Below are 11,923 nucleotides of genomic sequence, written 5' to 3' on the forward strand. Positions count from 1 at the left end.
TTGTGATAATAGATTACAACCAGTCGTTGAGAGAAAGGAAATCTGAAAACAATACAATAATTGTACAATCATAATTATAAAGAATTGTAATTATATTTATATATAATTATAAAGAATTGTAAAAACTCTGTGTATGTGTGTGCCCCTCCTGGAGATATCCATCCTAGCTGTGATTTGATTGGTTGCTCAAGGAATGAATGAATGACTCATGGACAATCAAAACAAAAATAAAACTCAGTTTCACAACATATGCCACCAGTTTAGCAGCCAATAAATCATGGTTAAAATTGCAATAATACCAGGTAATGGCTGTGGAGATATTGAAAGATGTAACTGGTATGCATGGGCAAATGCTCAATTTAATAAGGTATGTATAAAATAATAATGCTTATCCAACAAAATAAAGCTAGGCCTAGGCTATATTAAGCCTATACTATTACTAGATTGATAGATCTCTAATGGACCATGGTGGTCTAAAAAACTAAGGCCAGAGCCTAGGCTAGAGGGAGTACCCAGCTACTGAGAGCCACACTAAATCAATCACTGTTTGGCTTAATTAATTTGTGAAAGTGATCAGAGGGCGAAACAAAATCATATAATATCTATACAGATTTGTAATGTAGTGAACATTTTTAGATATAATAAAAACTTTCTAGGCCTTTTTTATATAAATTATAATATTATATATAGCATAACGATATGTCTGTAATTGTCCATGCTGATTATTAATATTTGGTATGCCTTTTTTTTCTATGAACAAGGTCGACCATGTCCATGTGCCTTTATTCTGCAGTCACAGTCGGCAGTGCCGATAGAAAATTACATACATAAAACGATCATTTTTGTTGCTTAATTTTAGATAGAGAACGTGGAATGCCTACTACGGTCTATGCCTGATCCAGGTAACTAATCCTATATAACATTGAAGTTGACTGATAAGAATGTTGAATTTTGATAGAGACCTGGCAATGTATCTTGTATACATATTGCCGAAAATGATTTTGACCAAATAAAATGAATGATGAATGAAAAGGGGGAATATTTTTACCACCGAACACTACATTTTACTGAATCTTATTTCAAAGTAAAAATTAAAGAGACACTTTTTCCACAGATGTTGCCAGAGAAAGCGAGTGGATACCGTTCATGCAAGATGTCCTAAAGTGTGATGAATCTACTATTATCATTGGTCATAGCTCAGGTTCACAAGCGGCCATGAGGTATGCTAAACCCAAATTGCTGAAGCGTTTGTGTGGTTTTCATATTTAACAATTCTATAGGCCTATCTATTATACTGTCCTTCCTTTTTTTAAGGTTTATTCTTTCGACACACATGAAGAATATATGAACTGAATAATATAAACATCTTTGGATCTGTGTTGCATTTTGTAAAATGTTGCAAAAATATACAATTTTACGCCTTTATTTATTCCAGATATGCAGAGACGCACAATGTTTTAGGAATTGTTTTGGTATCAGCTTGCGTTACAGATCTTGGCATTGAAAATGAAAGAGCAAGTGGTAATATATACTTGATACATTTACATTTAAATGTTTCTGAATTAACAATTTTAGGCCCTATAAATTTGTAAGAAGCAACCACACTGGGTCAAAGGTCATGAGTGATCAATTTACTTGTAACGTTTTTATTACAGGATATTATGATAGACCATGGGAATGGGATAAGATAAAGAATAACACAACATTCATAGAACAGTTTGGGTCGGAGGACGACCCTTTTCTACCGTGGAGCGAGCAAATGGAAGTTGCTAAACAGCTGAATTCTAAATTACATCACTACAAAGAAAAAGGACATTTTATGACAAGCACCTTTCCAGAACTCGTAAATTTTGTCAAAATACACTTGAAATAAAATTGTGTTTATGCCTGTTATGAATAAATTTTAATCAGGTTTGTTTATTATTATAAGTTTACTACTCAACACTGTCATCACACTTTATTGCTTCGTGAAAGTCTGCAATTAAAATGTGCTTTGGTTTTGAATGGAATGCTACTTGTTGGCCTAGGCCTATAATGAAGCCAAACAAGGACTGAGTAAGACCGTGTGAGGCTAAGCACCAGTGCGCTAAGAACAATGGAAACCACATGCCTACCCGTAGGCCTAGCCTTTAGACAACAATTCTTGTTTTATATTCTAGTTATTAACTATCTACATATGCTTATTATTCTGTACAGTTTTAATATAAGAAGTGTATCATGATTATGTTTACAGTATTTCAATTATAAGGCTTTTCAAAATCGTTCATTACTCACTTTTTTGCCGCGTTCTGCTCGTGGATGTCAAAATCGGCAGACTATTATTCTAAACAAATTCCAGTGATCTGATTGGTCAATAGTGAGAGACGTCTTAGCGCCGCAGTCTTTGGGATTTATGATTAAATACAGTTATTGTTTGGGAATATAAAACACGTTTCGTGGGAACCAAATTTTAGTTAATAGAAAAAAAAAATGATGGTTTATAATCAATGGAACGTATGGATGATCGTGTAAGACATTATATATTTGAAGTGTTTTGAAAAACATGTTGAAAAGCATTGGAACACAATGAATATTGTTAATAACTACAGTAGTGACATTTAATTAAAAAAACAAAAATCTATACATTCGTCTATTTTGGCAGAATAAGCGATAGTTTAAGTTAAACACAATCAATAGATCAGTGACTCTAGAGTAAAATGTATCAAACGTTTTAAAAAATTGTTTTAAATTAAGGATTTTGCTTAAGTTTTAACTTTAAATATTCGTATTTTTTCTTAAATCTTAGACGTCAAATCCATAAAAAAACAAACTGGTTTGATTAATATTGCGTCACTTTTCACTTAAGCAAGCAAGAACTATTTTAAGTTACGCAATAATACAAATAGTACAAAAATTGTTTAAAGCTTGCTTCCCACGGGAAGATTTGATGGCGATTTGACCAATGAAAAGCGACAGCTTGGAATATCGCTTGTGATTGGTTAAATTACTAAGTTACGCTGCGCTTACGTCCTTTCGTTGCGTTCCCATTGGAACCAAGCTTTATATTATATAAGAACAATAGGTCTATATACGTTTATCAAGTTCGTCTCTGTACAATAAATTATTTTCAACACCCATAAATTACATTAATCTCTGTGCAAACAACTTTCAAAGCTGAAATATAATACACCCTCCACCTTTTTACACCATCCAGTCTTACACCATCCACTCTGAAATATAATTGAGGGTCAAATTGTTACAGTCGTATTTTGTTGCGTCCATTTTTCTTTATTGATTGTCGTATTGTTTGTATTGTCTCGTCCTGCTTTGTGACCGTTTTCGGTTTTCGGGCACCATTTTCGGTTTGCCGACACCATTTTCGGTTTGCCGACACCATTTTCGGTTTGCCGACACCGTCATAGAAAGTGGGAAGTTTTATGAATATCATTGTCACATCATCGCCTCTCTTGTCGTGGGCATCGTGTTCATTAAATTTCTGATGGTTTTCATGGTTCATGGTTAATCATTTAGAATAAATACCAAACATTTTACCATTTCTGCTATATGGTTTCGGTATCAGTCTGAAACGAACATAGAGATAAACAATGTTATGGTTGATACACTACGATTACAAGGCTAAGAATATCGCGGCGTCCGCTCCATTCCACACCAACCATTATTTAAGCGTTTTAACTTAGGCCTATAAAATCAGAGTTCTTTATAACTGTTATAACTATCGCTTTATGGTGATGAACAACTCTAAAATGTATGTAATTTTTTTATTTTATATCTATTATGTTGTGTTTATTGTTTTATGTTTTTTATGTAAAAGGGTCCTGCGAAAACAGAAGTGTAAACTTCTCTATGCAGGCTTGCTTGCCATTTATGCTATGAAACTATATTTATAAACGATGAGTAAATAAATGTGAATTGAATGTGAATGTGAGAATAAGATGTTATGGTTGATATTACGATTACAAGGCTCCGGTCCACTCAAACCGTGATTTCAGCATTTTAACTTAAGTTATAAAATCAGAGTTCCTTATAACTGTTATTGAATAAGATACAAATTATAAAAACCCGTACTTACTAATTGTAGGTTTTCTGAATCTTGTTCACCTGATACTTTGTTTTTCTTCTTCTTACTATGTATCTAAAAAGAGTGCATTAATGTATAGTATAATAACAATTTTCGTTTACTTTTATAATTTAACAAATTCTATATAAACATTGATTGTGATTGTTTTATGTATATTTTGTCTAAAAGATTCTCTTGTTTATGTTGTTCCCATTGCTGTAGGCCTATCTCTACATACTATCTATTTCCGAAGTATCAGGAATATTTGGTAATACAGCATAATATTTATATCACATGTGACGCCTGTATCATGTAACGTTAGGTTAATGGTAAGTTACTAGATACATGTGAAGCACATTTGATGTTTTATTACAGAATTTTCCTATGATAATTCGGAAATAGATACAGTACCGAGAATCAGCTGGTTTCTTAAGCTTCCAAGAGGACGCAACATTAAAAAGATTAACGTTAAGCACAACGCACGTGAGTTTGGCCAATCACAAGCGACAGTTCAGATGATGCCCATGGCGTAATGAGCCAAATTAATTTCGGCTCGCTTAGTTCAAGCTTCAAAGGGAGTATAGACTGCCCTTAAAATTAGGCCACAAGTTTTGTAGTTATTTCAGCGTATTCAGGAGTTGGTTGATGGGTTAACTAATACCCTACATTACACAATCATATTGAGAGATTAAAAAGAATCCGTTACTTACGATAACAGCTAAGATTACTATTATTGCAATTGCAACAACGACTGCACCCACTACAATTCCTACTATAGCCCCTGTGCTGATAGGATCATCATCAACAAGTGACTTTGGTGAATCTATTGTCATCGTTACAGCAGGTGTATAAATGACCTCTGGTTCGTCAACACTAATGACAGGTATACTTTGGTTGTTAAACATGAATTCAAAAGTTGGCAACTATACGGATGAAAAGATAAAAACAGATTTAAAATATCATTTATATTTTATTGTAATAAACCGATACGATACGGTTTTGAAAAAACGTTTTTTTTTTGTTTCAGCCTCTTGTGTATGAAGTACACCAGCAGTGCTTATTCGAGTTCGGCTCTCAATTCGGCGAGTGCATTTTTATTTAGGTATCAGTGCTTGAACAATGCATATTTGAGTGTGAATGCAAAATACAGTCTTTTTTATCATAATTACGTCGGTGTTTAAAAAGAAAGAAATAATTTACATAAACCTGACGAATGTTATATATTATGTTATATTGAGTGATGACGTGTGTTAATTATGTTGCCTTGCAGCCTACGAGTTGGTTCAATTGGAGTTTCAACAGATTCTCATAAATATTTCTCGACCATATTCTACTGTAAGGATATAGGATCTAGACCTATCATAATAAAAATGATTAGTACATAACCTGTGCGTTTGTCTTCTTCTTTTGTTTGTATTGTCTTGCGTAATTGTGTATTTGTTTCTTTTATTTTTATATTATTACTAGGCCTACGTACTACTATTGTCTGATCTTATTTACTTAAATTTGTGCAATTATTATTAGTAGTTATGTTGTTCTGGTGAAACCAGGCTAAAAGCTCTATATTGAGCTTATATAGTCTTTCCCAGACTTTTCATCTTTTATTTAATACTTTGAATTAATCTGTATAAATAACAAGTTTGATGCATTGTGAAATTAAAAAGAATGAATGAATGAATAATAATTGTCGTTTTGCTTGTATAGCTAAATCTAATATATTATTTTGATTACCTCGTCAAACATCGTAGCAGCTACTTCTTCAACATTTATGTCATCATCATCAATTAGCTTGAATTCAACAATAACACTACCTTCGCTTATCTACAAAGGGAAAATATGAAGATATATAACTATGAATGTCGGTGAGTGAGCATGAAGATTTAACCGTAATATGAATCTAATGACAAGAGTGATATCGCTAGAGATTCGTGGCAGGGGCGAATCCAGCATGATTGGTGTAGGAGGTGGAGCATAATTGGGCCTAGTTCGTGTATGCTTATGTATTCTTTGCTAATACGATCCTCGGAAGCAAGCTTGTGATTGATCGTGCTTTACACTCTCTCCTCCTCTCTCCCGTTCTCACACATAACCTTAAAACGTTTGGACTAATTTAATGTCTTTTTACCTGTACGTCAATAATATTGTTTGTTCCAATATCAAACTCTTCAGCTAACTGATCAACAATGGTACTATAAAACAAATTTAAAATTATTTTTAAAAAATACTTGTCAGTAACCGTACGAGAGTTGTAATTGTTTTTGTATCTCAGAGCAAACACCATTTCTATGCACATTTTATATGTAAATGACAATGGAAATCATTTTCCACTGATGAATGAATGAAAGCACTGAGAATTGAACAATGGGAAACAAGGTTAACTAAAATGTATCTACTACTACTATCTATTGTAGGCCTTCGTTGTATCAGTTAATAAGTTCTTATATAATACCTAAATAAAATCCTGTTATTTGATTGGACGATTGTGGGTCACATGGCGTGCAATAGTACGCACTATTAAACGATCGTTTAATAGTACTTTTAAAACATATTTGTGTACGAAAAAAAAACCGTTTCGCGGATGAAAAAAAATCTGGTGTACAAAATTACTGTGAAATACAACAGCGCCACCTGTTGTCCTGCCTCTGTTGTTTGTAAACACCACCGCTAAAGTAGGTGTGTTTATAAACTCCATATAAATATAACATTTAATATAATATTAAAAACAAAATGTTACTGTTTTAATCAATGTGAATGAGCCTCTTGGCTAGGGCTACCTTTTATTTGATTCAAATGACTGGAATCTATTTAGATCTTATACTGTATAAAACAAATAATGAATGTTTTATATTCGTGTAATGGTACAAATAATGGCATTTGGTGAATGATGAAAGGTTAAATATCAACTCGGCGTTGCCTCGTTGATATATAACCTTTCATCATTTACCTCATGCCATTATTTGTACCATTACACTCATAAACATTCATTATTTGTATAGTATCATACACTTCACTGATTCGTTGTTGCTCAGACCCAGACCATGGAGGTATTTTATACCATGCTCAGACATGACCAACATTCATATCTAAAACACCGGCAAAATATAATAATTTGTGTGTATATACTTACATTATGAACACGGTAGCATTCTCAATATCGCTGAAGGTATAGTTTAAGGTAACGTTCATTTGGATAATGATACTGTAGTGAAAGTTACATATAAAAGATTAAACATGCTACAAAAATGTATTATTTAGTACAATGATGCTAAACAATACAATTTGTCGCAAAAAATAATTATTTAATATTGGTGTATGCTATACAGAACATTTTATAAGTATAAAGGTATTGTTGGTCATTAAGCATACTATAAAATAAACATACTACAAAATAAACATACTACAAAAATAAACAGGCTACAAATAAACATGCTACAAAATAAACCTGCTACAAAAATAAACCTGCTACAAAAATAAACATGCTACAAAATAAACATGCTACAAAAATAAACAGGCTACAAAAATAAACAGGCTACAAAAATAAACAGGCTACAAAATAAACAGGCTACAAAAATAAACAGGCTACAAAAATAAACATGCTACAAAAATAAACATGCTACAAAATAAACATGCTACAAAAATAAACAGGCTACAAAAATAAACAGGCTACAAAATAAACAGGCTACAAAAATAAACAGGCTACAAAATAAACAGGCTACAAAAATAAACATGCTACAAAAATAAACAGGCTACAAAAATAAACATGCTACAAAAATAAACATGCTACAAAAATAAACAGGCTACACAAATAAACAGGCTACAAAAATAAACAGGCTACAAAAATAAACATGCTACAAAAATAAACAGGCTACAAAAATAAACATGCTACAAAAATAAGCATGCTACAAAAATAAACATACTACAAAAGAAACAGGCTACAAAAATAAACAGGCTACAAAATAAACAGGCTACAAAAATAAACAGGCTACAAAAATAAACAGGCTACAAAATAAACAGGCTACAAAAATAAACAGGCTACAAAAATAAACATGCTACAAAAATAAACAGGCTACAAAATAAACATGCTACAAAAATAAGCATGCTACAAAAATAAACATGCTACAAAATAAACATGCTACAAAATAAACAGGCTACAAAAATAAACATGCTACAAAATAAACATGCTACAAAAATAAACATACTACAAAATAAATGCTACATATGAATTATTATTAATATTCTAATTCAATAAACAGTTAATACTCACTTATCTGAACGAATGAGAATGTGTCAATATACCAGTCAGTATTATATAAAATAAAATAAAATAAATTTTGATGAAATTATATGTGACAAATGTTAATTAAAGTGTTGCATCATTTTTATTTGTGTTAGTTTACTTTCAAAATAGGCCGATAACCAAGACAATTACTCTCTATATACTTTTAAATGAGAATGTGGTTTTATCTTACCAGTACAGTCTAGGTCTATATCAGTACAAATCCATTCTCCACTTGAACAGGTACTACGTAGAAAAGATCATTATTATCACTAGAATTATTCCCCAAAAATAATGAAAAATAAAGATTTATAAAATCAGATTTTGAATAGGCCATTTTGCAGTAATTATGAAGTTATTCACTTCCATAAAAAAAACCGAAAAAACAATTGTGATTCCACTTATAAAATGATAACATAAACAGTTAGCTTTAACCATCAATTGTCTGACAGCACTGACAATTTTACTATTTTTTGCTTTAATACAATTTTCTCAAGTAAATAAATTTTGTTTAACCCAATTTTTGGTCAAAGTAATTAACTATTATACTATTATGTGACATTAAGATATATATTCAACAACAAATTTAAAATATATATATATATTACTTTATTAAAACTGCGAAATGGTTTATTCAAAGTCTTTTTTAAAATGAACCTTCATTGTTCATGTTTTTGGGGGCCACTATATCTTTAAGTCTATGTTCGCGTACCGTACGTTAACGTAATATTCAAAAACATTATAAATTCGCACTGTTAATATTGTATAACTGTCTAAACTTACCACGTATTGCATCCTTCTTCTTCAAACCTTTCATCTCCTGCATTGTAAACTTGACTGTTAAACATACAAACTACAGTTTCTGTTGTTGAACCACATTCGCAAGGCGTTAATGATGGTGTCGTAAACCTGGTTGGTTGCGTTGTAGTCGATTGATCGGTAGTCGATTGGTCGATAGTCGATTGATCGGTAGTCGATTGGTCGATAGTCGATTGATCGGTAGTCGATTGGTCGATAGTCGATTGATCGGTAGTCGATGGTTCAGTAGTTGGAAGTTCACTTGTTATTAGACAAAAACATGTTGTTGATGCTTCAGTAGTTGGCGGTTCAGTCGTGGACGGTTCAGTAGTCTGCGTATCGGTAGTCGACATATCGGGAGCCGATGGATCAGCTGTCGATGATTCGGTAGTAGGCGGATCGGTAGTCGACGGAGCGGTAGCAGATGGATCAGCTGTCGATGATTCGGTAGTAGGCGGATCGGTAGTCGACGGAGCGGTAGCAGATGGATCAGCTGTCGATGATTCGGTAGTAGGCGGATCGGTAGTCGACGGAGCGGTAGCAGATGGATCAGCTGTCGATGATTCGGTAGTAGGCGGATCGGTAGTCGACGGAGCGGTAGCAGATGGATCAGCTGTCGATGATTCGGTAGCAGATGTGGTAGCGGCAGCTGACGGACCGGTAGTAGGTGTATCAGGTGTCGATGATTCGGTAGAAGATGTGGTAGCGGCAGCTGTCGGACCGGTAGTATATGTTTCAGGTGTCGATGATTCGGTACCAGATGTGGTAGCTGCAGCTGACGGACCGGTAGTAGTTGGATCAGCTGTCGATGATTCGGTAGTAGGCGGATCGGTAGTCGACGGAGCGGTAACAGATGGATCAGCTGTCGATGATTCGGTAGTAGGCGGATCGGTAGTCGACGGAGCGGTAGCAGATGGATCAGCTGTCGATGATTCGGTAGCAGATGTGGTAGCGGCAGCTGACGGACCGGTAGTAGGTGTATCAGGTGTCGATGATTCGGTAGAAGATGTGGTAGCGGCAGCTGTCGGACCGGTAGTATATGTTTCAGGTGTCGATGATTCGGTACCAGATGTGGTAGCTGCAGCTGACGGACCGGTAGTAGTTGGATCAGCTGTCGATGATTCGGTAGTACGCGGATCGGAAGTCGACGGATTGCTGGTCGATAGGCCGGTAGTCCGTGTATCGGTAGTCCATGGATCGGTAGTCCGTGGATCGGTAGTTCGTGTATCGGTAGTCCGCGGTTCGGTAGTTCGTGTATCGGTAGTCCATGGATCGGTAGTCCGGGTATCGGTAGTTCGTGTATCGGTAGTTCGTGTATCGGTAGTTCGTGTATCGGTAGTTAGTGTTTCACTTGTTGTTGGACATACACATTTTTCGGTGGTTGATGGTTCGGTGGTCGGGGGTTCGGTTGTCGAAGGTTCGGTGGTCAAAAGTTCAGTGGTCGAGGGTTCGGTTGTCGAAGGTTCGGTGGTCGAAAGGTCAGTGGTCGAGGGTTCGGTTGTCGAAGGTTCGGTGGTCGAAGGTTCGGTGGTTGAAGGTAAGGTGGTCGAAGGTTGGGTTGTCCATGGTTCGGTGGTCGAAGGTAATGTGGTCGAAGGTTCGGTGGTCGAAGGTTCGGTGGTTGAAGGTTCGGTGGTCGAAGGTTGGGTTGTCCATGGTTCGGTGGTCGAAGGTAAGGTGGTCGAAGGTTGGGTTGTCCATGGTTCGGTGGTCGAAGGTAATGTGGTCGAAGGTTCGGTGGTCGAAGGTTCGGTGGTTGAAGGTTCGGTGGTCGAAAGTTCGGTTGTCCATGGTTCACTTGTTGGACATATACACGTTAATGTTTCGGTAGGTTCTTAATGATAGTAATTAAATCATGAAGTACATTAATAAACAATAATAATAATTCATTATTGTAAGCAAAATCAAAAAATTCTTTTCGAATAGTGTACCAAGTTCTTTAACGTGCACTATTAAGTACACGGGACCAACGGAATTACCTCCCATCCGAAGAACGAGGCAATGCGTATATTAAAAGTGACGTCACATAGGCCTATGATTTCCTCATTGGATTTTTTTTTTCAATTTAGATTTAGATTAGACTAATGATAAGAGTTATTTCACCTTTTGTCCCAATAGTGGTCTTTAATTGGAGGGTATACCCTATAAATAAATTTAACTTACGTATCAGAAGTTCAATAAGCAGCATAAATGGTAAAAATAACATGATTGAGCCTCAGTAACGAATGATCTCTGTCACGCAGTTAAAAGTTAGATGTATTTAGATATTTGGGCTAAGTTTTACAAACGGTTTATTTATACCAATACCATGACAACAAAGTATGGGATGAATACGATAATTCTGTTTATACAATTGTCTGATTTCAATAGTTTAACTGTGTGTTATCTTTTTATTATCCACGTTTGACCTTAACAATGAATGTAATATTGTTACAAGGAAGACTATATCATTCAAAAATATTGTTTATACATTTTGGGAGGTAAATGTCCGGGGGGCCACCAGCCTACCAACAAGTTTTCGAAATGTGTAAACAATATTTAAACATGATATAAGGTTCAAACTTCAACAATAAAATGATAATATAAAGTCACTATAATAAAATCAGAATCAAACAATCCTTATAACACGTCTAGTTCTATTCATCCCTCTTACTTTGTTGTCATGGTGTTATAAGTACGCTTCTAGGCCGGTTGCCCCCCGGAAATTTTGTCCCCCGGACATTACTTACTATTTAAAGCTTGGTTCCCACTAGGACGTAACGCAAGGACGTAGACGCAACGCAAATGAGTTG

The 11,923-nt window shown here is 34.8% G+C and overlaps 3 protein-coding genes across 3 annotated transcripts; 1 reads left to right on the plus strand and 2 right to left on the minus strand.

Annotated features, from left to right (window-relative positions):
- The first annotated feature begins 188 nt into the window (after positions 1-188).
- Positions 189-2,480, plus strand: LOC144852628 (serine hydrolase RBBP9-like). Its single transcript, XM_078710551.1, has 5 exons — positions 189-367; positions 860-902; positions 1,115-1,220; positions 1,436-1,521; positions 1,656-2,480. Exons 1-5 carry the CDS (start codon positions 278-280, stop codon positions 1,871-1,873), a joined length of 543 nt encoding a protein of 180 aa, XP_078566677.1. The 5' UTR covers positions 189-277; the 3' UTR covers positions 1,874-2,480.
- Positions 2,481-2,570: 90 nt separating this feature from the next.
- Positions 2,571-7,250, minus strand: LOC144852632 (uncharacterized). Its single transcript, XM_078710554.1, has 6 exons — positions 7,185-7,250; positions 6,183-6,246; positions 5,789-5,878; positions 4,768-4,980; positions 4,070-4,132; positions 2,571-3,560 (listed from the first exon to the last, which is right to left on the minus strand). Exons 1-6 carry the CDS (start codon positions 7,241-7,243, stop codon positions 3,540-3,542), a joined length of 510 nt encoding a protein of 169 aa, XP_078566680.1. The 5' UTR covers positions 7,244-7,250; the 3' UTR covers positions 2,571-3,539.
- A 1,232-nt stretch (positions 7,251-8,482) lies between these two features.
- LOC144852352 (uncharacterized) lies at positions 8,483-11,705 on the minus strand. Its single transcript, XM_078710136.1, has 4 exons — positions 11,295-11,705; positions 10,879-10,965; positions 9,117-10,788; positions 8,483-8,579 (listed from the first exon to the last, which is right to left on the minus strand). Exons 1-4 carry the CDS (start codon positions 11,335-11,337, stop codon positions 8,483-8,485), a joined length of 1,899 nt encoding a protein of 632 aa, XP_078566262.1. The 5' UTR covers positions 11,338-11,705.
- Positions 11,706-11,923: the final 218 nt, after the last annotated feature.

The sequence above is a fragment of the Antedon bifida genome, chromosome 9 (genome assembly GCF_963402885.1).
Source record: "Antedon bifida chromosome 9, ecAntBifi1.1, whole genome shotgun sequence".
Lineage (NCBI taxonomy): Eukaryota > Metazoa > Echinodermata > Crinoidea > Comatulida > Antedonidae > Antedon > Antedon bifida.

Excerpts from the sequence above, each read along its gene's own strand:
- LOC144852628 (XM_078710551.1), top strand. The coding sequence starts at position 278 with ATGGTTAAAATTGCAATAATACCAGGTAATGGCTGTGGAGATATTGAA. Across the intron at positions 368-859 it reads CAAATGCTCAATTTAATAAG|ATAGAGAACGTGGAATGCCT; the intron begins GTATGTATAAAA and ends GCTTAATTTTAG. Across the intron at positions 1,221-1,435 it reads GGTTCACAAGCGGCCATGAG|ATATGCAGAGACGCACAATG; the intron begins GTATGCTAAACC and ends TATTTATTCCAG.
- LOC144852632 (XM_078710554.1), bottom strand. The coding sequence starts at position 7,243 with ATGAACGTTACCTTAAACTATACCTTCAGCGATATTGAGAATGCTACC. Across the intron at positions 4,981-5,788 it reads CTGCTACGATGTTTGACGAG|TTGCCAACTTTTGAATTCAT; the intron begins GTAATCAAAATA and ends TCATCCGTATAG. Across the intron at positions 3,561-4,069 it reads ATTCAGAAAACCTACAATTA|ACTGATACCGAAACCATATA; the intron begins GTAAGTACGGGT and ends TGTTCGTTTCAG.
- LOC144852352 (XM_078710136.1), bottom strand. The coding sequence starts at position 11,337 with ATGTTATTTTTACCATTTATGCTGCTTATTGAACTTCTGATAC. Across the intron at positions 10,789-10,878 it reads CGAACCTTCAACCACCGAAC|CATGGACAACCCAACCTTCG; the intron begins CTTCGACCACCG and ends CGACCACCGAAC. Across the intron at positions 8,580-9,116 it reads GAAGAAGGATGCAATACGTG|TACCTGTTCAAGTGGAGAAT; the intron begins GTAAGTTTAGAC and ends TTTTCTACGTAG.